This window comes from Scylla paramamosain, chromosome 25 (assembly GCF_035594125.1).
Source record: "Scylla paramamosain isolate STU-SP2022 chromosome 25, ASM3559412v1, whole genome shotgun sequence".
NCBI lineage: Eukaryota > Metazoa > Arthropoda > Malacostraca > Decapoda > Portunidae > Scylla > Scylla paramamosain.
This window is the reverse complement of record NC_087175.1, coordinates 6,593,494-6,620,000: the sequence shown is the minus strand read 5'-3', so window position 1 is coordinate 6,620,000 and position 26,507 is coordinate 6,593,494. Positions and strand designations below refer to the sequence as shown.

Below are 26,507 nucleotides of genomic sequence, written 5' to 3'. Positions count from 1 at the left end.
AAGGATCAAGTAAGACTTGATTAAAAGTATTGTATAAGTGTTGTGTATTAAAGGGATTAGATAAGAGTGTTGTGTATTAAAGGGATTAGAGTATTGTATATTAAAAGAAATAGGTAATTAAGTGTTGTGTATACTGTATAGTAGCCTGTGTGGAAAGAAAGTAGCAGTCTTCACAGTAGCCTTCTTTGTCTGTGCAGGGGGAGGGGGAGGTGGGGGTGAACCAGGGTGCCACAGTATCTGCCCCAAGTATCACGACCCAGTTTGTGGCAGCAACAGCAAGACCTACAACAACCTGTGTGAGTTGAACAATGCCCAGCGCTGTGAGAGTCGCTGCATCACCCTCAGAGCCAAAGGAAACTGCGGTGAGTGGAGCAAGAGTTGTGGTTGGCAGTGAAAGCCACACTAACTTGAACATGGGTTTTCTTTTAATAGGATTTTAAAGTAAACAGTGTTGCCAGGAACCTAATTATTTAGTATGTTTCATGAAATATTTCACTAAGGTGTAAAATTTATTAACTTGAATGTGGATTTTAGAGTAAACACTGCTCCCAGGAATGTGGTTAATTACTCATGAAATATTCAGTTAGGATGGAAGATTGAATGTGGATTTTAGAGTAAACACTGCTCCCAGGAATGTCGTTAATTACTCGTGAAATATTCGGTTAGGATGGAAAATTTACTAAGCATAATTATGTAGCTGAACAGTGAGGTTACTCGGAGCAGTGGGATTTGGTTAATGTGGAAGGTTTAATTGGCACAAATGTATAGGTGACAGGTTACTTGAAGCTGTGGTGTATGACTCGAGTTGGAAATTCCAATGCAGCACAAATGGATAGTTGGACACAGATTATTTGAAGCAATGACCTTCAACTAGGATAAGAAATTTGAGTGGATGCATGGGTGTCTAGATGAACCCAAATTGTGCATTTCAACTATGATAAGAAATTTGAGCAGATGCATGGGTGTGCATGGGTGTCTAGATGAACCCAAATTGTACATTTCAACTATGGTAAGAAATTTGAGTGGATGCATGGGTGTCTAGATGAACCCAAATTATGCAAACATTTAAATGAGGTTTTACTTGGTTTAAGTCTGCTTGCTCTAGTGACAAATTTTATCTACCTAAGCCATAAAAAAAAATTGCTTGAAGTTCATGTTGTGCTAACTTCTGTACTCCTTTCCCTGCTCAATTTTGGAGAGAGATTTAATCCACAAACTTCAAAAAAGTGTGAATTTCATAGTGTGAATTTCTTTTGGAATGAGGGATTTAACCTTGAACTTCAAAAAAAGTGTGAATTTCTTATAAAAGTGAATTTTCATGCATCGTTTTCATGTATTTCATGTGATTGTAATTTCTATTCCCTTTTCATTGCTTGCTATAGGAAGGATTTAATCAATCTAAACTTCAAATAGCCCTGATTACTAGTCTTGATTAGAACTTCTGAACTTCCTTTCCTGCCCAGCCCATACCTGTGGTGATCCGTGCCTGTTCTCTGACAAGGGAGTGTGTGGTACTGATGGCAACACCTACCCCAACCAGTGTGTGCTGGAGGAGGCCGCATGCCACAACCCTTGCTTAGCTGTACGGCACCAGGGGCCCTGCAGTGAGTGAGCCTGACTGACCTTGACATGGCATTCCACATTTAATTTAAGGATGTATTTAAGGAAGCTTTACTGCATTAGTCTTGCTAATGTTCTCCTCCTCCTCCTCTTTGCTGCAGAAGATCAAGAGTGCCCCAGGATATGCACTCAGGACTACAACCCAGTGTGTGGCAGCAACAGCAAGACCTACCACAACCTTTGTGCCCTCAACTCTGCTTCAGAGTGTGATGACCCCTGCATCACCCTGAGGAATGAGGGGCCCTGTGGTATGTTTGTAGTGGACTTCCATGTGTATGTGGAAGCTAAACAAACCAGAATGATTTGGTATATGTGAATGGTTTTAGTTTGGAAACTTGGGAGTGACTGATGACTAGTAACTGAAGGTGGATCATAATAAAGTCTGGGATGTATGATCTTGCTTAATTCATTGGAAAATGAAAGGGTTTGGAAACTGAAAGGGTGGTATCACAATGAAAAGTTAACAATTTCTTGACTGCTAATATGTTCTTGTGTGGTGCCAGAGCACACGTGTGGGGAGCCATGCCCACTTCTAATCGACCAGCAGTTAGCCGTGTGTGGCAGTGACGGCACCACCTACAGCAGCCGGTGCCACCTGGAGGAGGCAGCATGCCACCAGCCCTGTCTGACAGTGCAGCACACTGGGCCCTGTGGTACGTGAAGCTTGCTGTACATTCTCTGTTCATTCCCAGTGGATGTTGCCAGCTGCTGTAGAACACTGTTGTTCATCGAGTCTGCAGTTGGTGACCACCGTGAAGTTTACACTTGTATTGTGGCTAACTCCTTTCAAGTACTATTTGTGGTTTTCATTATTGGTATAGAGCTAAAAATAATAAATTTGATAGTATAATGTTTGTCTGCTGCCTGCCACTCCCCTGACAGACTCGGAGGGGTGCCACATCGTCTGTCCGCTGCACATTGACCCGGTGTGTGGCACTGATGGCAAGACCTACGGCAACATGTGTGCTCTCAGCGCAGCTATCCGGTGCAATAATGACCCGTGCCTCACCTTAAGGGCAGTTGGGCCATGCCGTGAGTAAATTTGCTCAAGTCATAGTTTCTGCAAAGATTGTTTTGATTATTACGTTTTGATTATTACAGACAGATGCACAAAAGTAAATGGTTAGAAACTTTAGATGGTGGGCTGTACATATGTAAAGGAAATGGTTGATGTTGATTCCTTATGACGTAAATTTTAAAAAATCTTCTGGCAGAACGCAAGTGCGGGGATCCTTGTCCTATTTTTGAGCATCATGCATCAGTGTGTGGCAGTGACGGCATCACTTACCCCAGCCAGTGCCACTTGGAGGAGGCAGCATGCCACAACCCCTGTCTGGTGGTGGAACATCAATCTCAGTGTGGTGGGTTGCAAGTTCAAACCTTGACAAGTCCAGTATTTATTTAACAAGTGCTGTTTTAAATCCAAGTCTTTACTCTACAGACAGCCAACCATGTCCAAGGAACTGCCCACTCTTCTTTGACCTGGTTTGTGGCACTGACGGCATCACCTACATGAACCAGTGCACCCTCAACAATGCTAGCCTCTGCTTGAACAACTGTATTGGTCTCAGAGGAAAGGGACCCTGCAGTGAGTATGGTCTTGCAGTGTGAAAATTTGTGTAGTGTTTTGTTGTTGTAAGTGATGTCCTATTGTAGAGAAGTTTCAGGCATGAAGGCAATATTGGGCAACTTGTTCCAGTTAATCTATCCCTGTTCCAGTTTGTTGTGGTCTAATAAAAAAAAAAAGTGAAATTGTGGTGACAGTCTTTTTGCCACCAGCCCGGGAGTGTGGGGACCCGTGCCCAATGCCACAGTTATCTGATGCTGTGTGTAGCAGCGATGGCACCACCTACCCCAGCCAGTGCCACCTGGACGAGGCAGCATGCCACAATCCCTGCATCAGCACAGCACATGCTGGGCCTTGTGGTGAGTGATGCACTGAGATGGTTATGTGTTATGTGGTTTAGTATAATTTTATATCTATGCCTTCTGCCCTTAACATTTAGCTCTAAGCAAATTTTAACCTTGAATATAAATATCATTTTTCTGTCCAGTGGTGAAGGTAATATATTTTTTTCTTGCATTGCCTTTTTTTTTATGCCTTCTGCCTTTTATACTAAATTTTTTATATATTTTGCTCGATAACCTACAGTTCCTAATGAATTTTCTCAGTGGATTTCAACTTTAACAGTTCTGTATTTCAATCTTAACAAATGCAAGTGCCATTTATTCTCGGATTAATGTGTCTGCTGTTTTGTATGTAGCTTGTGACTTGGCTACAGGTGGTGAAATTTCTAATAATAGTGCTGCAGCCTGTCTTTGTGCACAACTGACATCCATTGATGAGCTTGCTTGGCTCTCCTTCTGGTGGTCTGTCTGTCTTGTTACACTGTCCTGGCATTTATTTGGCAGGTTACTTGGCATTTTCTTATTCTTCCGCTACATGCGGTCAAGTATTTCTTAGGTTCAGGTTCTGTGCCCTGGCATTTATTTGGCAGATTACTTGGCATTTTCTTATTCTTCTGCTATATGCAGTCAAGTATTTCTTAGGTTCAGGTTCTGATGTATTGTATATATTTACTCTTGCATTTCTTTCGTTGCTACACCGCAGGCTTCTATTCCTTGGCAGGTTCAGGTTCTGAGAAGTGTTGCATTGAGGACATGAGGACTTTCCCAGAGATAAACGTAAAGCTGTCTTGCCATCAAGGAAATCTGCTGGCTGAGGCAACTGGGCAGATCCCACCAAACCCTAGCGGTGAGTTGGCTGGTGTGTCAAGTTTGCTGTGTAGTTACTATATACTGTTTGTACTGTTTGAATCAGTAGTGTGAGTATTAAATGTACTTGAGTATTGATGGTTACTACAGATTCAAGTGTTTTTGGTTTGGGTATTAAATTCCATTAGGGCATTTGATGTGGGTATTACAGAAGTATTTGTGGTGTGTACTAGGTCATGCAAATTTTTGTGCTTACTGTCACTACCTTTTGTAACTGATGTGTTGGTGTACAGTTTGCAGGTTTGCAGGACATGGATATGACCTTGGGGAGCAGCTGGAAGATTTGTGCTTCCCAATGACCTGCACAGCTGAGGGATGGGTCCCTGTTGGCCCCATCAGTGACTGCTGTGAGTGCCAGTGTGTTGGTAGGGACTTGTCTTGGTGTCTATTCCTTGTGTTGTTGGTAAAACTGTAAAACAGTACTCGAGTAACACAGGGTATTGCAACATAAGAAATACTGCAACTTAACAAATACAACTACAAGCATTGAGAGTATGAAGTGCCTCACCATTCACTCGTTAATGCCACTAGTGTCTTTCTCATTGTCACTAGTCTCTCAAAGTTGCACTATATACAGGGACTGCTGCTGTAAGCCTGACTGATTCTTATAGCTTCCCTTATTATTTTGCTCTGATATGTACTTCCTTTAATAACCATGGGCATAATACTATAGAAAATAGAAACTACTAGCATTGAAAATATGAACTTCTACACTACTCCTATTTATTGGCATCTTCTCAAATTGTGGTTCCTATTGATTGGTGTCTTCTCAGAAAAATTGTGGTTTGTCTTGCTTTGCAGTATTGCCTAGCACACTTGAAGTTGTGCTTGTGCTGGCTTTTTTGAGCTGCTGAGGGGAAAGCTGTAATAGATGTGCCAAAGATGCATAGCTTTAATAATAGTTTTTAACAGGGCATCCTTGATGAATGCTTAAATGTGAGGCTGCAGGTAGGGTACAGACAGCAGTTTGTGTTGTTCATACAGGTTATCTGATACAGATGCTAAGTGAGTTTAATCACTAACTCAAACTATTAATGCATTTTATGTACTTAATACATGGTTTTCACTGTGGAACCATCATAGTTTTGTTTAATACATGGCTTTCACTGTGGAACCATCATGCAGATATCTTTTCACTGTGGAACCATCATAGTTTTGTTTAATAAATGGCTTTCACTGTGGAACCATCATGCAGATATCTTTTATGTACATGTATATACCAAGGCACACTCCCCCAGAAAGGAAGATGCACAACTTTGACATTCACACTCTATCACACAACACATTTAGCCCCTTAGCACCTGACAGAAGAGAGTATTCTTGCCCTCACTTTGAAGATTGGCCACACAGATTGGGACAGTTTGGTCTGTGTTCTGGAACAAGGGTCCCTTACAGCAAGTACCCTCCCCTGTACAGTGAATCGCAGGCTAGTGAATCATTGTAAGAGTAATAGATGGACGTTCATCGACAACTGGGTCCTTGGAACAAGGGTCCCTCACAGCAAGTACCCTCCCCTGCACAGTGAATCGCAGGCTAGTGAATCATTTTAAGAGTAATAGATGGACGTTCATCGACAACTGGGTCCTTTTCTATGGTAGGGACACCTTGTACGCCAGGGATGGAGTGCATTTATCACGCCAAGGTGTTCGTGTTTTGGCCGAAACACTCGAGCAGGAGGTAACTGCACTCCAGCGCTTTTTTTCGTTAGTCAGGAGGGAAGAAGGGGTAGTGAGGAGAAGGCGAGGGGCATTGGGAGGTAACTGCACTCCAGCACTTTTTTCATTAGTCGGGAGGGAAGAAGGGGTAGTGAGGAGAAGGCGAGCGGGAAATTGGTTAAATCTAGAAAGGTAGTTAGCTCAGGGAAGGTGGGAAATAGCTTAAGACTTGCTAAGAGGAATAGCGTGTGTAGAGAAATTTGATATCATTGCTTTAACTGAAACTTGGTTAGATATGTCAGGAAAAGTATTTAATCCAAAGGTTAAGATAGATGTTTGTATTATACAATGTTCTATAAAGATAGGGAAAACAGGAGAGGCGGCGGCGTCACATTATACGTTAGGGACACGTTAGTGTTGTATTAACAGTAGAATTAAAACAGACAACAAAGCAACAGTAGAATTAAAACGGACAACAAAGCAGAGTCGATATGGGTAGATATTGAGGAAGGATCGCAGTCAGTAGTACTAGGGGTAGTTTACAGACCACCAACCAGTACAAAGGAAATTGACACCTCACTGTGGCAGGAATTAGAGCAGACAGGTACAGTCAGGTATGTGTGGTAGATTTTAATTTTAGGAATATCGACTGGAGTGTGATGGTGGGTAACAAGGAAGCAGAGGAAATTCATAAGGTAATTCAGGATGATTTTTTTAAAACGGGTAGTCATAGAACCCACAAGGGGGAATAATATTCTAGATTTAATTCTTACTAACAGGGAGGAAGCAGTCCTGCAGGTAGAGGTTGGAGGACAGCTAGGTAACAGTGACCATAGGGAAATTAGGTATTTAGAATGGTAAGAAACTGTTAGAAGCAAATACACTAGTAAAATACCTGACTTTAGGAGAGCAGATTTTGAAGAATTAAAAAGGTACCTCCAAGGAGTGGACTGGCAAGGGATGCAGGATGAGGTCAGGTCAGGGATGGAGTTCAGAGAGGTGAGGGTGTAGGACAAGAGGAGGGAAGATGGGTCCGGAAGGGGCAGAGGAGAGAGGGAGGGGGAGTTGGGTGTGAGTATGTTGGAATGTCATGTCCTGCTGAAACGAGAGAGGCAAGGTCGAGGCGAGTAGATGAGGGAGTGGAGAGGATGGTAGGGGCCGAGATGAGGGGATTAGGGGAGGTAAATGTAGATGAATTTTATAAATATTTCATGAAGTTCATACAGGATAGTTAGTAAATATCCCGTATAAGACAATAAGATCACAAAAAAAAAAAAAAGATCCTAAATGGATGACTGCTAGGTTAAAGCATTATATAGGGTGTAAGAGAAGTATATGTAAGAGATTAAGGGCAGGTGAAGTTTTGAGGTCACAATATAATGAATTAGAACAGTCAGGAAGTTAACTAGGAAAGCTAAGGGCAAATAGGAATTAAAAGTAGCCAGCCAGGAAAAGGCAGACCCCCCCAAGGGATTTTATCAGGTATACAGGATGAAGAATAAGGATACTATAGGTCCATTAAAGGCAGCAGATGGGGAGCTGGTTAGTTCTGGGGAGGAGATTAGTAAACTTCTGAATGAGTACGTTTTAAGTCTTCACCCAGGAAAACATGCAGGATATGCCAGATAGTGAACAGGTGTTTAGAGCAGATGAGAATGAGAAGCTGACAGTTATTTCCATAACTAGGGAGATAGTGGAACAGGAGATAGATTGGCTAAAAAAGTTCCATACACCAGGACCTGATGAAATGTATTCCAGAGTACTTAAGGACTGCAGAGAGATTATTAGTGAGCCATTAGTTTGTCTTTAGGAAATGTTTGTCTAGGAAATCTCTGGAGTCGGGTGAGGTACCAGTAATGTGGAGGCAGGCTAATGTGGTACCCATCTTTAAAGAAAGGAGATAAAACTTTAGCATATAACTAGACCTGTCAGCGTAACTTCAGTTGTAGGTAAAATATTAGAATCAATAATAGCGAGGAACATTTAGACAAACATAACTTGATAAATCAGTCACAGCATGGCTTCACGAAGGGAAAGTCTTGCCTAACAAACTTGTTGAGTTTTTACAGTAAGGTGTACGAGGCAGTAGATAATGGTGATAGTTGTGATATCTTGTATCTGGACTTCAGTAAAGCATTTGACAAGGTACCCCATCAAAGGCTCCTGAGAAAGGTGACAAGGTACCCCATCAAAGGCTCCTGAGAAAGGTTAGGGCACACGGAATAGATGGGAAGGTGTTAGTCTGGATAGTCATGGCTTAGTGACAGGTGACAGAGTTGTAATGAATGGCTCGAAATCTGAGTGGGGTCATGTAATTAGTGGGGTGCCACAGGGATCGGTATTAGGGCCATTGTTATTTCTAATATATATCAGTGACTTGGATAGTGGAATTAGTAGTGGTGTTAGTAAATTTGCGGATGATGCAAAGATAGGTAGATTAATTAGGTCAGAATCGGATGCCATCGCCTTGCAGGCAGATTTAGATAGAATGAATGAATGGACGGATAGATGGCAAATGCAATTTAATATCAATAAATGCAAATTACTTAGCGTAGGTAGAGGAAACCCACACAGTAGGTACACATTAAACAACCAAACTCGGGTACAAGAAAGATTTAGTTATAGTTAGCCCTGAACTCTGTCTAGGGAAACAATGCATAGAAGCCAGAAACAGGACAAATAGGGTACTAGGATTCATTTTTAGGAGTGTTAAAAGTAGAAGGCAGGAAGTAATATTAAAGTTATACTTGGTGCTGGTCAGACCTCATCTAGACTACACTGTGCAGTTCTTGTCCCCACATTACATGAAAGATATAGATCTATTAGAATCAGTACAGAGGAGAATGACTAAAGGATACAGGGGATGAGGAGTATTCCTTACGAGGCGAGATTAAAGCTGTGCAGTTCTTGTCCCCACATTACATGAAAGATATAGATCTATTAGAATCAGTACAGAGGAGAATGACTAAAGGATACAGGGGATGAGGAGTATTCCTTACGAGGCGAGATTAAAGCTGTTAAATTTACATTCTTTAGAGAGACCTGATAGAGGGGACCTGATAGAAGTCTTTAAGTGGTATAAGGGTTATAACGAGGGGGATGTAAGCAAAATTCTTAGGATCCGCAACCAGGGTAGAACAAGAAATAACGGGTTCAAGCTTGAAAAATTTAGGTTTAGGAAGGAGATGGGGAAAAAATTGGTTCTCAAATAGAGTGCTTGATGAGTGGAATGGACTCAGTAATCATGTTGTTAGTGCTAGGACACTAGAGAGATTTAAGAGAGATTTAAGAGAAGATTAGACAAGTTTATGGATGGGGATAATAAATGGAAATAGGTAGGTATATTTCATACAGGGACTGCCACGTGCAAGCCTGGTTGCTTCTTGCAGCTTCCCTTATTTCTTGGGTTCTTATGTTCTGTCTTTTCTGTTTCTTTATTACTGTTAACATATCTTGCATCTTCCTTCCCTCATGACAGGTGCCCACTGTCTCCTGTATGGTGACCTGCATGTCTTCACCTTTGAGAATGAGTTGTACCACCTCCATGACAGTTGCAACTACAGCGTTGCCCAGATTGGGTCCTCCTTCAATCCTCCTGTGGGTGTGTTCACCATCCCTGTGCCCTGCAAGGAGAACCAATACCCATGCTTCAGCTCCACCACCTTCAAGAATGACCCACTGACGGTTGTCACAATCCTCCACGATGACATCTATAAAGTGAGTGAAGCTACATGGCCCTGTATTTTGTTGGTGTTTAGTGAAGTTAATTGTCAAAGTGAGCGAGTCCTATTTTGTTGTAGTTATTTAGTCGGGGAAGCAATATGGTATTGTACTTTTTAAGTAATTTGTTCCCTCAAAAAACTGTCCTTGAGATCCAAAGGCATGATTACAGGGAGATTCTGATGGTATGAGCAGTTAGGTTCCATTTGAGTTGCTCATATGGTGAATTCTCATATAATAGAGTAACTAGTGGCAAAAATGGGTTGGATTCAAAGTATTCAAGCTAAAATGTACAATGCCAAAGCTAACTATATGATACCAAATGCAACAAATGTCTAAGGGAAATGTCAGTAAAGCTAAAGCAGCCTGAAAGGACCTACAAAGAACATTACTTCATGTTAAACATATAAAATGTGCATAATGCTCACCAGTGTTTAGTAAATAATGGAAGAATGCTTGATGGGTAGGGGACAGGGGAGGGATGTGCAGTTTTCCAGTACTCAAACTTGTTGCTGCACATTTCAAACTGTATCGACAGATTTCTTAACTAGAGGTACTCGGCCCCAACTCTTGTGCTTAGCTGTGCTTAACTTCCCAAGTCGTATTAAGTCTAAGTCTTGTTTAAGATAGGTCCTAAGAGTTGTGCCAAAACTAAGTTAACCAGGTCCTAAGAGTTGTGCCAAAACTAAGTTAACCAAACAAAGAACCAAAGATGGCTGACCATCGAGCCTGATCCTGCCACCTCAAGAATTTTCAACTTTGTAAGGATGACACGAGTGACTCTGAATTATTGGACATGTATAGACTAAACCTGCAGGAGTGTTTGTGACAAACTTGGTGGGAGATGCCTTGTAGAGCCCCACAGGAAGGAGTGATTCACGGGCATTACTAATTAGTGTTTCGTTAATGAGGAATGCAGCAGTGATGACCTTGGATCTTCCTGTGTCCTGTTATTGGTGTCCCATTTACCTTCTTAGTAATAGAGCCCATGCAGCTTTTTTGTGCTGCTGAAAGAGTGAATCTATTCAGGCTGCATCTTTCCTTGTAATACTGACTGGATGTGGAAAGTTTTGCCATTGGTGCAGCTGAGTTTCCTCTTTTGGCCTTTTTCAGCCTTAGGAGTCATCTCCATACTACAGAAAAAGGACAGGAAAGGAGGCACTGCTGAGTGGGAGTGGTGCTGGCTCATGGACATAAACAATGAGACAAAGTACACTTGCCTTCATCTAATTTGCTTATGTATCCTTACAAAACCAGTGACACTTAGAAAATCAATGATACATTTTTAATTCAAAAATGTAAAAATTGCATTATTTTTTAATCCCCCCAAAAAAAGGTGAAGATTGCACTAACATGAAATTGAGAAATGAAAGATTTCACTGTTTTGTTCACCATTTTGCACTGGGGCTCAAGAGTTCAGCTTGGTATGCTTAGGAGATGAGCACAAATCTAACCAGAGAGCTGAGACTAACTTAGAATCTGTTAATACGGCCCCCGATTCTTAGTACAGCCCTGATTCCAAGTACATCACCATACAGCCAAGGGATGTTAGTGTGAGGGTGCAGGAAGGTGGGCATTTTTTTTTCTGCAATATTAATTGCTCACCTCTTTACTGTAAATTTAATCACTTGCCTCTTGACAGCTCGTGTCTAAGTTGGGCAGTTTTGCACCCTTATAATGTATGTAGTCCCTAATCAGCTTTTGTATCCATAATTAATGTAGTCCCTAATCTGCTCATCTTTTCTGGTATGTCAGATGCTCGTATAATGGGATGGGAAATCCCTGTATTCTGAACGTCATGGTTGTTTTTTACCAATGTAAAATACCACTAGAATCTAAAATACCAAGTAAAGCGATGTGGTCTTGTATTTTGTTGGTTATTTGTTCTAGAATTTTGAAAACCTTGAACCTCCAATCAAATCTTCTGGTAAACCCATGTAGAATAAGAAACCTCAAACCTTTACTAAGCCTATATTGTCACTTGTGAATCAAGGAAACTCTTGGGAAACCGTGTTCTATCACTAGTTGGAAAACCATGTTCTATCACTGGGACTTGCAGAAAACACTGGTTGAAAAAACATGTTCTAACACTGGGAATCAAGAAAAGTCCCAGGAAAATATGTAATTATGCAAGATATTCCATCACTGGGAATGAGAAAATATCCTGAGGAAAAAAAAACTCATTACCAGAACATGGTTAAAACTAATAGTGGCAAAACTCAACATGAATCAAGAAAACTCCCTGGGAAAAACCTCACATCACTACATCCTTGTAAAAGTTAGAGCAGCAAAAAGTAAATGCAGCTAAACTTTGTGTTCTATCACTGGTAATAAAAAAAAAAATCAATTAAATCTCAAATCTAGGGGAACAAACCTGTTGAACTTAATTGTTTCATCTCTTGATTGAAAATTTCATCTCTTGATTGAGAATTTCATCTCTTGATTGAAAATCTCATCTCTTGAAAAGCACTTGAAAAATCATAGGAAAATCTCTTGATTGAATATTTCATCTCTTGATTGAATATTTCATCTCTTGATTGAAAATTTCATCTCTTGAAAAGCACTTGAAAAATCCTAGGAAAATCTCTTGCATCACATGAGAACCTGTTAAGAGTAAAGGTTAGAAGTAGAGGCAAGGGATTTCACCTAGTACTACTTTTCCTTCCCAGATAAACGTGAATGGTGTAGACTTCGAGGTGGCAGAGAATGAAGTCATGGTACTGGAAAACGTGGGAGTGAATGATCACCTCCCAGTGCTGGCATGGCGGGGCAGTTGTGGAATCTTCCTCGCCGGCTCCTCAGGCATTACGGTGTGTTGCTGGGCCTCTTCAGCTCTTTTTGTGATTGTTTGTGCTTGAGTCACTTGGGACATTCATTACCTTTTTGTGAATATTTTGGTGCATTCATTTTTTATTTTTTTTGTCGGGGTTCATTACCCGTTTCTTTTGCCACTTTCATTAATGTAACATTTTACTTCATTCTATAGCTCATTACTCTTCCTTTTAAACATTTCAGTGGGGAACTCTTCACACTGCATGAAGTCTTTTCCTGATAATTTTGTTCTTGTGACTGTGACATTACCTTTGTGATATTTACTTCATATGAATATATTAGCACATTATTTTTGTATTGCATTCTTCCTTTTAAACATTTCAGTGGGGAACTCTTCACACTGCATGAAGTCTTTTCCTGATAATTTTGTTCTTGTGACTGTGACATTACCTTTGATATTTACTTCATATGAATATGTTAGCACATTATTTTTGTATTGCATTCTTCATTTTAATTTCATTTCTAATTTTCCTATATACTTCAGTTTAACATTCTTACTGTTACTACTAGGTTTTTACTACTAGATCAACCTCTGCCTCTCCAGTTTTACCTTCTTGCTACTAGGTCCTCCTAACTGCCTGGTTATCTTCTAGTTGCTTTTAGTTCTGGTCTCTTACTGCTCCTTATCATATATTTTCCCCACAGCTATTTACTATTGGGAAACTTTTAACTTGGTATGAGAAATGCATGGAAAAAAAACTACTTTGACACAGCTATTTACTATTGGGAAACTTTCAACTTGGTATAAGAAATGCATGGAAAAAAGAAACTACTTTGACAGCATAGTAAAAATAAAGTTTTGCTATTTCATCACTTGGGCTTGTACCATGTTGGTATTCTTAACTCCTTCCCAGTGGCAGGGCAGATGTATGTACTACCAAAAAGAAAATCATCTATATATAGACGCTGTTGACTTTCATTCATAAATCTATATGTAGTTTCCCCCACAAGTGGACATTCCAGACTGACGTCTATATATAGACCCTGCTGCAAAACTGAACAAACATTTGAATCTATATATGGATCTTATTTAAGTTTGGTTGGTTATATGTATATTGATACATTTATATGAAGGTTAAGTCACTTGCACTCATTGCAAAGGCAGTGTCCAGGACTTGTGACCTGGATGTGGTTTACCCTCCCTCCCTCCCACTTTTTTTCATTTGTTTTATGTATTCTTTTTGTATTTGTTCAGTTTTAGGCAAAGCTGCTACCATGTGGTATAGTTTGAAGCATGGCACAACACAGTGTTAGCTGACATGCATCACAGCTGTATATGCTTCTCTTCTTTTTGAGTAGAGCACAATAGGCACACTGTCTTTGGACTTTTTTATCACTATTTTCATCATGGGATCCTGTCTCTACAATGAAATGTCTTCCACCGAGTCATGCTGGACATGGCCCAAGAGAGAGATCACCACTAGGCTTTCTTAGGTGGTAGATGTTACCAGCATATTTTGAGACGATCTCCTCAATCAACTGTAGCTTGAAGTCAAGGAAGCATTTCCGTCCACCATTTGCTTTGTAAATAACATGGCAGTTAAGTGATGCAATATCCAGCATTCTGAGAAATAATTTCTTGTAATATTTCTTCACACCCTTCTGAGCTGATGTTTGTATGGAGATTATTTGGTCCATTTTATCTATTCCAGCCATGTGATGTTTCCTGTATTTGATGCACACATCTGGCTTGCTTACTTGCTTCCCTGCTACTGTTACCTCTTCCATAGAATCCTCATATACTGTGCTTAGCATGTTCACATTTCTTATCCCTCCATTTCATGTGCATCATTTTATGCTTGTAATGTACTACAGTTTCACCTTTCTTCAGAATTTTTTATTCAACTTCTGGGGATAGTTTTCTGTTGGATCTCAAAGTGCCTATTCCATCTGTTTTGTTGTCAAGAAGAATTTCAAACGATTCTGGTGAGGTGTAGAAGTTGTCAACTCCCAGAATGTAGCCCTGATTCAGTAGGGACTGCATTAGTCTCAAAACTTAGTAGGCTTTTTCATCTGACAAGTAGGCTTTTTCATCTGACAAGGTGTCAACTCCCAGAATGTAGCCCTGATTCAGTAGGGACTGCATTAGTCTCAAAACTATCTTAGTAGGCTTTTTCATCTGACAAAGTTTCTATTTGTCATATTTTGTTTTCTTTCCTGTGTAGACTAAAAGATCCCAAACATAGCCAGTATCAGACTCAGCTAAGATATAACTTTCTATACCGAATCCAGCTTGTTTTAGTGGAATATATCGCCTCCACTTTAGCCTATCTTTCCAGAGCAGGAGAGACTCATCAATGCTTACATTTTGCTTTGGAACATAAGATGACTTGAATCTTTGTATGAGAATATCCAGGACCTCCTTGAACTTGTATGTAGGATCACTGTTATCCTCATTGTCAGTGAAATGCAGGTACTTTAGAAGAGCAAATCTGTCTCATGATAATACATTTTCCAAAAGGAGTAGTAGCAATAAGCTGTTCCAAAAGGAGTAGTAGCAATAAGCTGTTCCAAAAGGAGTAGTAGCAATAAGCTGTTCCAAAAGGAGTAGTAGCAATAAGCTGTTCCAAAAGGAGTAGTAGCAATAAGCTGTTCCAAAAGGAGTAGTAGCAATAAGCTGTTCCAAAAGGAGTAGTAGCAATAAGCTGTTCCAAAAGGAGTGATATGAATAGATAGATGGCTTTTTCACAATTCCTTGTAAAAGCAGCAATCCAAGGAATGCATACATTTCTCCTTTGTTAGTATCTCTCCATAACAAGTCTCTGCTTTTTGCAGCAATCCAAGGAATGCATACATTTCTCCTTTGTTAGTATCTCTCCATAACAAGTCTCTGCTTTTTCTCTTCATTTTACCCTTTCTCCTTTTTTCATCACACTTTTGCTGCATACTTACTGGTCTGATACAATGTGATCCAGCAATTCATCAAAAAAAGCATGAAATATTTCTAAAGGTGACTGGTCATCTTCCAGGACAAGTTTTACACCACTATCTCCCGTAAAGAGAAAAGGCTCTCTGTCAACAGCCGATTGACTTTGCCAGTTATATTGAATATCATCATCAGTGTCTGTTTCTTCTTCAGCATTAGACTGGTCATTTGGCTCAACCTCACTCTGATTCTGTATCAGTGTAAGTACTGACAGTAGATGAATCAGAATCATCAAAGTCGTCCAAAAAATCAGCATCTATATCCTCGGCTACCAAAGCCGTAATATCTTCTGGCTTAAGAGGTCGCTTTCTCCTTGACATGATAGACTAATAATAAAGGAAAATAGAAAAAGGCAAAAACTGTTATTTGATGTGAGTAGCACATCTGCCACCGACAAAGCACAAGTGGTGACTGTCCTTGAGAGGCAATGTCGGCAAGTGTCAGGGGATTTGAGATGCCAAATACCAATTTATTTTATTAATTTTGGTAGTAGTAAGGAATGGTCTACATATAGACCATGCTACAATTTAGTGTGGTCAAATGAGAGCAAACGTCTAAACGTCTACATATAGACGCGCCGTCTACATATAGACCATGCTACAATTTAGTGTGGTCAAATGAGAGCAAACGTCTAAACGTCTACATATAGACGCGCCGACAAAAAGTCCCAATTTCGAGTCTATATATAGATCCTCCGCTGGGAAGGGGTTAATAGTACATCCACCTCTCTTGCCACTCCTTGCATCACTTGTTCTCCCCACAGTTACCACAGCTACTTACATCTGTTCTCTTCTACTGCTCCTTAAGGGGAACATGTGGTATGATGGTTTTTTGCTGACCCATTCTTGTTTGTTTTAACAATTTTGCACAGTGGTAATGCATATATGTAACTATCCTTTTTAATTCCTAAATTTTCAAAAATTACCTTTTCAAATACTATTTTTTTCCTGATAGTGCCACATGTAGGTACAGCCACTCAGAAAACCTGATTTTTCCCTGATAGTGCCACATGTAGGTACAGCCATTCAGAAAACCTAATTTTTCCCTGATAGTGCCACATGTAGGTACAGCCATTCAGAAAACTTGCAATTCCTGTATTTAAAAAAAAATTAAGACTTTTTCAAATATATTTTTCCTGATATTATGCCACATGTAGAAAAGAGCTAACATAGTCCCAATATACAAAAGGAAGAAATGGATCCCAATATACAAAGGAAGAAAGTTTTCAAATATATTTTTCCTGATATTATGCCACATGTAGAGAAGAGCTAACATAGTATCCCAATATACAAAAGGAAGAAATGGATCCCAATATACAAAGGAAGAAATGGAATGAAATTCCATTACTCCAGTATACAAAGGGGGAAAATAGAATGGAACTTAAATCTTTGTGAAATGGTAATTAAAGATGGTGCAATATTTAGATAATGAAAAGATTACCAAAAAGCAATTTGGATTCAGGAGAGGGAGATCATGTGTCAAATCAACTGAGATTTTATATAAGGGTAATAGATGGAGTGCAAGAGAGGGACACATGGGTTCATGTGGTATACCTGGATCTAAAAAAAAAAACGCATTTGATGAAGTTCCTCGCAAAGCCTTTTGTGGAAGTTAGAGATGAGGACTAACGAGAGCAGCATTTGAGATGGATGGATGATTATTCACAAGGCAGGGAAATGAGAACAGTAATCAGACATTATTCAAGTTGGCTTGAAGTGACAAGTGGGGTACTGCAAGGATATGTGTTAGCACCCTTTGTTTCAAATATATGTAAATATGACTGAGGATCTAAATAGTTCTGTAAACTTTTGCTGATGGAAAAATAATGAAAACAATTAAGGATCAAAATGGCTGCAAGGAGTTACAAATGGATATTGACAAGTTCCATGATTGGAGCCAAAGATGGAAACTAGAATTTAATGCCAGAAAATGACGCCTCTTGGAAATAAGAAGTAAGACTTTCATGGAATTACTAAATGGGAGAAGAAATAGAAATGAAAAGTATGGGAGGAGAAATAGTAATGAAAAGTAATGAAGATAAAGATTTGGGAGTGAGGAATTACTAAATGGGAGAAGAAATAGTAATGAAAAGTATGGGAGGAGAAATAGTAATGAAAAGTAATGAAGACAAAGATTTGGGAGTGAGGATCCAGGACACACCATGACCTGAAAGGCACATAAACAGAATATTAAGTTCTACATGCAGCCTGTTAACAAATATTAGGGTGGTGTTTGACTATTTAGATAAAGAAATGGAAGAAAATTATAACAAGCATGATGGGCTAAATAGAAATATGCAGCAGTTGTTTCAGCTCCACATAGAAAAAAAAGATAAACTGAAAAGAATACAGAGGACAGTGACAAAGATGGTACTATGAAGAAATACCAACAAGATGAGAGGGAAGAGTGAGACCTGATAATGTACAAATTAGCAAACAATATAGGAAGAATAGACAGAAATGACATTGTTCCACAGGCAGAGGAGGGAGAGATATGTATGAGGGGAAATGGGGAGGAGGGAGAGATATGTATGAGGGGGAATGGGAAGAAAATGGTGAAGGTGCTAGTGACAAAGAAATAAACTTCGCATATCCAACTATTGAAACCTGAAATGATTTGAAGGAAGAGGTGATTGTGGCAAATGGTGAACACATGTTTAAAGAGGAAATGGATAAATATGGATATGGAGATGGGACAGAATGCTATTGAAGGAAGAGGTGATTGTGGCAAACAGTGAACACATGTTTAAAGAGAAAATGGATAAATATGGATATGGAGACAGGACAGAAGGAAGAGGTGATTGTGGCAAACAGTGAACACGTGTTTAAAGAGAAAATGGATAAATATTGATATGGAGACGGGACAGAATGCTACAACTTCATATGCAAAAGCAGTCCTAAAACTAACCTGTGACTGTAATTTTTTTCCCTGCCAAATCTGACCAGTTAGTATAATTTTTTTCCCTGCCAAGTCTGACCAGTTACAGCTTAACTGGGCAGGTAAATTGCAGACCTGACACCTCTGGAGTGAGCACTGGGCACCACTTGCTCTCTTCCATATGTTCAAGCACTGGGCACCACTTGCTCTCTTCCATATGTTCACCCCAAAAATTGAAAGATTTTACCAATTTCTTAATTTGGGAAAAAATGTGCTACTGATGCAAACAAAAGCACATGGCTGAGTAGAGGACCTTTAAATGAAATTCAAGTATTTCACGTTTCACCATAAATCTGTGAAATAATAGGGAATGCATATGCCTAACATGTACTTTTTTCACGATTTAATATTTTTCTTAAAAATATTTTTGTCTCCCCCAACCTTAAATTACTTGCTTCCACAGGTGCTGGCATGCCCTCACCGCCTGGATGTGTGGGCTGCTGCCTCTCTCCAGAACCAGCTGGATGGTCTCTGTGGCAACTATGATGGCCATCTGGCCAACGACTTCCAATCACGTGGCGGTACCATCTACACCACCAACCCCTGGCCCATCGCCTTCCCCAAGTCCTGGAGGGTACTGTGGCCACTTCACTTCATTTCATCACTCCCACTCCCCTTCCCAACTTTACTTACCTCCCCCCCTCGTACTGTTACAATTCCCCTTCCTGACTCCCCTTAGAATTCCATTTTCTGACTCCCCTTACCTACCCCCTTTCATATTGTGCATGATTCCTAATTCTCCTAACCCCCTTCATATTTTGCTAGAATTGTTTGTCTTGTTTGTTGCAACTCCAGTCCATCTTGATAAACCTGGAAGGAACCTGGAATTCCCAAACCTGGAAGGAACATGGAATTCCTACTTCATTTCCCATTGTTAGTTTCTCTCTCTCTCTCTCTCTCTCTCTCTCTCTCTCTCTCTCTCTCTCTCTCTCTCTCTCTCTCTCTCTCTCTCTTGCTTGTTGCAGTCCTAATATATCTTGACAGTTGAGTCCTCAGTCATCACATCCCTTCACTTCCTTTCCTTAAATCTTTGCTGGAAATTTTTGCTGTCCCACCATCTCTCAACAAACCTTGACTACAGAAATCCATGCTGTATATTGCCATCGGTTCTGTGTTGCATCCTTCTATCATGTCCTTGTGTTTTGTTCACCTCCCTTTGTTTTAATGTCTCTTCCCATTCCTTCTTGTCATGTCCTTGTATTTGATTACCTGCCTGTATTGACCTAATGATTCCCTCCCTTTCCTCTTCAGTCTGCAGTGTCAACTGTGTTCTGCAGGGATCTTGGCAGCCAGACAAACATGGTGAGTTTGTCCTGATAGCAAGGGCAGTGGATTGCATTAAGGCAAGGCATTGAATGTAAATATTCCATACCCTGCTGTAAACCTGTTTGCTTTTCAAATCAATTTGAATCAATTATGGAAACTTTAATCATCTTGTGCACTGGGTTTGAAACTGCACTGGCATTAATTTTTTTGGGAAGTCAAAGATGTTAATTTTTTTTAGGAAGTCAAAGCTTCACAAAAGTTATGGAAGGTAAGCACAAGTGTCACAAAAGTAATGAACTGGCAACGCTGAATCTTCCCAGAATAGGCTCGGTGTTAATTTGTCGGTTTCGGTCCATGACTCAGGCTGGCTACACGTAATCTGAGATGAATGGTGATTTCGATGTTTCTTTATTTTCGTAAGTGACATATCACAATGAAAATGGTTCCATTGTATTTGTTGTAAAGCTCATAAAGACAACTTAATTGGTGTGCAACACATGTAATGCTTCCAGGAAAAGTTCTGAGCTACATAATGCTTCCAGGAAAAGTTCTGAGCTACAAAGTCATGAACATTAATTTTTTATGTAATTTTGAGGGAAAAAAATTACCTAATTTTGAGGGAAAAAATTTGTGAAATTACTGAAATTACTTATTTGTGAAGATAATTTCCTCATGAATCTAGTGACACATGTGCCAACTTGTGTGTTTCAAAGTAAAGAAAGCTACTTTTAAATAAGTTTTGCAAGAGGCCACAGATGCCTGCCAACGCGGGTTTTGGAAGGAAAACTAATGAAACTTACTGGTATGCGAGTTAATCCTGACAATAGAGCAGTGTAGCAAGACTGGACAGCATATGTGAAGATGCCACTGCTCATGCTGTGAACTCTTGCATTTTGGAACTCCCTTAAATGGAACTCATTTTGGAACTTCCATAAATGGAACTCCTATCAGTCTTTGAATTTGTTTTCGGAACTCCTATCAGTCTTTGAATTTATGAAAACATCACCCTTACATTATTCCATGGCCATTTTTTCCCCTGTGCATATTTCAAGATGCAGGATGTCGCGTGTGCTTTTTTTTTATTCCTTTCTCTCACTCTTAACAAATTAAAGTTTTCATATTGCATATTTGAAGAATAGCAATTTTTTTTTTTTTTTTCTTGGGTGGTCCATGAAACTAGCCCTATTCTAGTACATGCCTAAGGATTAGTGTGCATTACCTAGTTGCACTTTCTGGGAGAAGCGCTTTTCTTATGCTGTCCCGACTCCATATCTTAGAGTATCCAACTTGGCTTTAGCAAAAATCCATGTCCATCCATCCAAAAATTTACTACCTCCTTGTTCAGATTGTTCTATACATCTATACTTGTATATGGGAAACAATACTTTTTGATCTCAATTGTAAAAACACTGTTCAGCCTCTTTACAGTGTGTGTGTGTGTTTTGCTTTGACCAGGCACTGTTTATGGGATTGAGTGTGTGTGTTTGTTGCTTTGACCAGGCCACTGTTTATGGGACTGCCAGCCTGGTATGTAGATGGGTAGCTTTCCTGTTCATACTATTGCTGCAAAATTGGCAGTGCAGGACAAATGTCAGTATTGCAGCATGTTTTTTCAATGTTCTGCTTAGTCCATGTTCTTTCAATTTTCAGTCTAGTCCAGCCATTTGTCATAGTAAAGTCTTCAGTAACCAGAACAAATGTCGTTTAGATGCATTTCCTAGTCCTCCTCTTTGTTACTGTTTTACTGCTGAAACCTTCAATAACGGAATAAATGTCACATGGATAGACCACTTCCCAGGCGTACTAGCAAGTGGTCTCTGATGCATAGTTAACTACATACTATAACTTGATATATCAGGACAGATTTATTATTGCACTGACATTTTTGCAGCTTTTCAAAGCCATTTGTCACAGTACACTTTTCAGTAACAGTCCGTCTCCATTCAGTCCTCAGGAGAGCTTTAAGCCATTTGTCCAAGTGAAATCTTTAGTACATGAGCATTTAATTTTCAGGAGGACCCATGCACTGCTGTGGAGAAGTGGCAGTCTGTGTACAGGAGGACGTGCACTGCCCTGCTGGAGCGCTACAAACCCACCACCCTTATGCTTGAGGGCTTAATTTATGACATGATGCCGCACATAGGTAAGCCTGGCAGTACCAACCACTGCTGTGCTAGGGGGAGTGTACTCATACTGCTGCCTCAATCATTCTCCAGCAAATTTTTCCCATAACTACTTACAATTTTCTACTTGTAACTTTGTGAGATGTGTATCTTGTGCTAGTCTTAGTTTGGTAATATAAAGATAAAAAAAAATCTTAACTACTTACAATTTTCTGCTTGTAACTTTGTGAGATGTGTATCTTGTGCTAGTCTTAGTTTTGTAATATAAGGATAAAAAAAATCTCGTCTCCCGTAACTACTTACAATTTTCTTCTTAAAACTTTGCGAGATTCATATTTTGTGCGGGATTCATATTTTGTGCTACAGTATGTTTTATAATATAAAGATAATTGTTTTTTCTAACTTTTATTCCATATTTTTATTACATAACTAATACTAATTTTTATTCCATATTTTTATTATATAACTAATACCACAACAGAACAATTTAGGTATATGAATAACCTTTCTACTAAAATCCTTGCATAATACCTCACCGGAGGAATGTAATGTAACTAAAACTCTTTCTGTGAAATCTTTTTTTTCTCAAAATACCACAACAGAGGAATAACTGTATAGTCTGCTACCAAATTCCTTCTCGGTCCTTGTCTTCTTTCACTCCCTTATTAATGTCACTGCACCAACCACTTCTCCAGAGAACTGTGCCATTGACGTCTGCCTGATGCACACTGGTGGTGTCCCTCACCAAGAGCTTCAGGACTGGCTCAACATCCTCGCCATTAACCTGAATGTGACCATGAGCCTTGGACAGAGAAGGGCGGGTAAGTTCAGAAGGGGAATGTGAAGGACTGTAGGCAGGGTTATGTGAAATGTAATACTGAAACTGTAGCATAAAACATCCTTCCAAATTTTAACCGGTTTCTAATCTAGGGTGCAAGTCAGCAGAATTCAGAGGGAAGAAGTATAGACAAGGTTACCGTATATTTTGGCATACAACACTTGAATAGTCTTCAAAAGACGAAAAAGGGGCCTGTCCTATACACCAGAAAACACTTGAATCGTCCTAAAAAGATGGAAAAAGGGGCCCATCCTGTACACCAGATACAAAGTGATCTTAAGAATTTATGTAAAATACTGTTGTAAATAAACTATCTTGTATTACAACTTTTGGGGAAGTTAGACAAAGTAAATTAAAAATCCGTGTTGAGAAAAGGCACAAATGTATTCCTGTTGAAAAGTGTGTAAACCAAATTTAATGTAGTACAACTGCAAACTTCTGCTGGCATTGTACACGAAAGGATAAAGCAGGAAGCATTGAATATTCATCAGCATTTTTAAAAAAACAAGTAGCAGGTAATATAAAGGTCTTTGCTGGCATTGTATACAAAAGGATAAAGCAGGAAGCATTGAATATTCATCAGCATTTTAAAAAAAACTGAAGTAGCAGGTAATATAAAGGTCTTCAAGTCCTGGAACCCCAAGCCAAGTGATAAAAACCGCAAGCCAAGCAATAAAGGAAAGCACTGGAAGTAAGACGAATCTCTCCAGCTTGCAGTGTTGTGTAGGAATGAAGTCCATATACTTAGAAAAAATTCAAATGTCAGTGTATCTAATCAAAAGAAACCCTATCTAATCAAAATCTAATCTAATCAGTCCCACGTGTGCACTGTTTATCGCCCGACGTCTTCATCATGCCTAAAGTTGTAGAAAAGAGGAAGCGTGTTGTGCTTACACTTAAGCAGCTGATCAGATCAGCTGATCTTTGTTATGGTAAGATGCGTGAGTGTAGAGTGGTGATTGTGGACATAATTTTACTGCTATTCAAGTATCCGGCAATATTCAAGTATACGGCATGTCGGCGGTCCTGTTGATGCCGGATTTCACTGCTATTCAAGTATACGGCATGTCGGCGGTCCTGTTGATGCCGGATAAGAGGGATTTTACTGTATATTAATTATAAATACATCCGACAGTCCAACACACGCAGGTGTTGCAAAGCAAGGGTTTGTTTGTTTAGGAAAACTGATCATACCACATACTTTTATAGCAATTTTATAGCATCTTCATCCATCCTTTTTCATGAAAATGGATGAAAACAACTGGTGGAAATTTTATTTTGAGTAGTTTTGTGCTGGGTGATGGTGCCTTATTACCTGTAATACATTCAAGGTATTTTATTCCTTGTACTGGTATATCACCATCTCTGGTTGTTTGGTGCTTATTGGACCAAACCACAGATGGTTTGGTAGTTTGGTAGTTTGGGTATTGTCTTGTACCACCAATATTAGCTAAAACCATTAAATTTTGACTAAAATTTGGGAATGATCTTGTTTGAAAGTTGTCTTATCTGCCAAATACAGTATGTATACTGTATGTATAGTGTAGGTAACACTGGGACAAATTTTAATAACCTATATATGAGGCTGGTAGGTATTTTACTAATTTTCCTAGTGTGCTATTAAATTGTTTTTGCTCTTTTATCTAGATTCATTATCTAGATAAATCTACTATAACTACTAACTCCAACACCTAAGTATTGTATTGATTCCCCCTGTTTTTCTAGTGTGCTATTAAATTGTTTTTGCTCTTTTATCTAGATCCATCTAGTATACATCTAGTATAACTAATAACTCCAACACCTAAGTATTGTGTTTATTCCCCTTTCCCACTAACTCTACTGTAGTCCTCTCCTACTGTAGTCCTCTCCCACTAACTCGACCTTACCTGCCTCTATCCTACTTATTTAGCTCGACTCTGTAGAATCTACCTATCATAAACATGACCCTACCTGCTTATATTCTACCAATTCAACTCCACTCCCCAGAATCTACCCTGTCACATTACTCTACCTTGCTCGCAAACATGACCCTACCTGCCTGTATTCTACCAATTCAACTCGACTCCCCAGAATCTACCCTGTCACGTTACCCTACCTTACTGAATGTCACACTTGTACACTATTAATTCAACTCCACTAATATAACTTTACTCCCTACTCCACAGAATCCAATGATGTACATAATGGATGCAACACGGTCACCACTCCCACACCAACCTGTACCACGGCCACTGTCACCACTACTGCTACCGTCACCACTACCACCACCACCACACGGACCACCACTGCTACCACAAGAATAATAACCACCACCACGCACACTTCTACCCACATCTCTACTACCACCACCATCCTGCCTGTCACCACTACTGTCACAACCACCACCACTGTCACTATACCAATAACACCATATCCTCTCCCCACTATCACAAGCACTGTTACGGTTAAGGTAACCCCATACCCTCCACCCATCACTTCTAAAACAATCTATAACCCGTATACTTTTACCACGCATACAACTTCATCATATATCTTCAACCCATATTCTTCCAGTACTGATACCACTCCTTCATATATTTATAACCCATATACTTCTACCACACATACAACTTCATCATATATCTTCAACCCATATTCTTCCAGTACTGATACCACTCCAGCATATATCTATAAACCGTATACTTCTAACACGCATGCATCTACGTATACCTTCAGTTCATCTTCTAGCACATCTACAACTTATGCTTCACCATATGACTTCAATCCATACATTCAGACGTACATGACCTCTGCTTTGCCGTATGAATTCGATCTATACCTTCCTAACCCCTATGGCATTTCTGCTCACAGACAGTACACTTATAACCCATATTCTGTTGGTACCTATACCACACCTACCTCGTCTGTCTATAACCCTTATGTTAATAATCCTTATGTTTTTAATCCCTATGTCACTGAATCTAGTAATCCTTATGAAAAACTAAACGACCCTTACGTGAACCCTAATCCCAATCCGTACAACCATTATACCACTGAATCCTCTAGTAACCCTTATGAACTGAACAACCCTTATTTGAGCCCTAGCCCTAGTCCGTACAACCATTATACCACTGAATCCTCTAGTAACCCTTATGAACTGAACAATCCTTATTTGAGCCCTAACCCGTACAACCATTATACCACTGAATCCTCTAGTAACCCTTATGAACAACTGAACCATCCTTACTCGAGCCCTAGCCCCAGTCCATACAACCCTTATATCGGTGGATCAAGTAGCCCTCCTGAAAACCCAAACCCTTACTCGAGCTCAGGGCAGTGTGAGAGAAAGTTGTGTCCCTACAAGTGTGTTCTGAGCCATGAGTGCAATGGTAATGGGTGGAATGAGAGTTACTGGTGTAGTAATGGGTGTGTGTGCTGTTTGTAATGTTTGGTTAGGTGAGTGTTTGTGCTTGTTTTATTTGTTATTGTTTGTGGTTTGTTTTATGGTTTTGTGGTTTGTTTTATAATACTATTGTTGAAGTTTTTAATTGTTTTTTGTTTGTAAATTTGATTTTGGCATTTAAATACTTCGGTTTTTCTAGTTGCTTGTAAATTTTTACTCTTCTATTTTGTAAATTTGTATGTTTTAGTTTTGGAAATGTTTGGAGTTTCCTTGGATCTGTATATATGTGATGTGTAATAATGCATCCAGTTGTCAGTGATCATGTTGGGCTTCTCTATTCATCATGTGCTGTTGAGCCTTGAAATGTTTGATGCCCCAAATATCTGGGATTTGTACAAGTTTACGTGATTCATGTAATAGATTTATTACGTAA

General features: G+C 39.6%; 2 protein-coding genes across 2 annotated transcripts in view; both read left to right on the top strand.

Annotated features, from left to right (window-relative positions):
- Positions 1-66, top strand: part of LOC135113180 (serine protease inhibitor dipetalogastin-like) — a 19,146-nt gene extending 19,080 nt beyond the window's left edge. Inside the window, exon 6 of the mRNA XM_064028289.1 lies at positions 1-66. This exon is cut by the window's left edge and continues 814 nt beyond it. The gene's annotated coding sequence lies outside the window, so the exon portion shown is untranslated.
- The window catches only part of LOC135113012 (mucin-2-like), a 26,654-nt gene extending 147 nt beyond the window's left edge, over positions 1-26,507 (top strand). Inside the window, exons 2-18 of the mRNA XM_064027932.1 lie at positions 142-362; positions 1,464-1,604; positions 1,722-1,868; positions 2,124-2,273; positions 2,503-2,652; positions 2,835-2,981; positions 3,062-3,208; positions 3,400-3,546; positions 4,250-4,375; positions 4,629-4,742; positions 9,529-9,767; positions 12,440-12,580; positions 18,869-19,039; positions 19,717-19,767; positions 21,745-21,874; positions 22,550-22,675; positions 24,858-26,507. Of these exons, the coding sequence (XP_063884002.1) occupies positions 142-362; positions 1,464-1,604; positions 1,722-1,868; positions 2,124-2,273; positions 2,503-2,652; positions 2,835-2,981; positions 3,062-3,208; positions 3,400-3,546; positions 4,250-4,375; positions 4,629-4,742; positions 9,529-9,767; positions 12,440-12,580; positions 18,869-19,039; positions 19,717-19,767; positions 21,745-21,874; positions 22,550-22,675; positions 24,858-26,116 (3,607 nt within the window). The 3' untranslated portion in view covers positions 26,117-26,507. The remainder of the gene's footprint in view (positions 1-141; positions 363-1,463; positions 1,605-1,721; positions 1,869-2,123; positions 2,274-2,502; positions 2,653-2,834; positions 2,982-3,061; positions 3,209-3,399; positions 3,547-4,249; positions 4,376-4,628; positions 4,743-9,528; positions 9,768-12,439; positions 12,581-18,868; positions 19,040-19,716; positions 19,768-21,744; positions 21,875-22,549; positions 22,676-24,857) is intronic.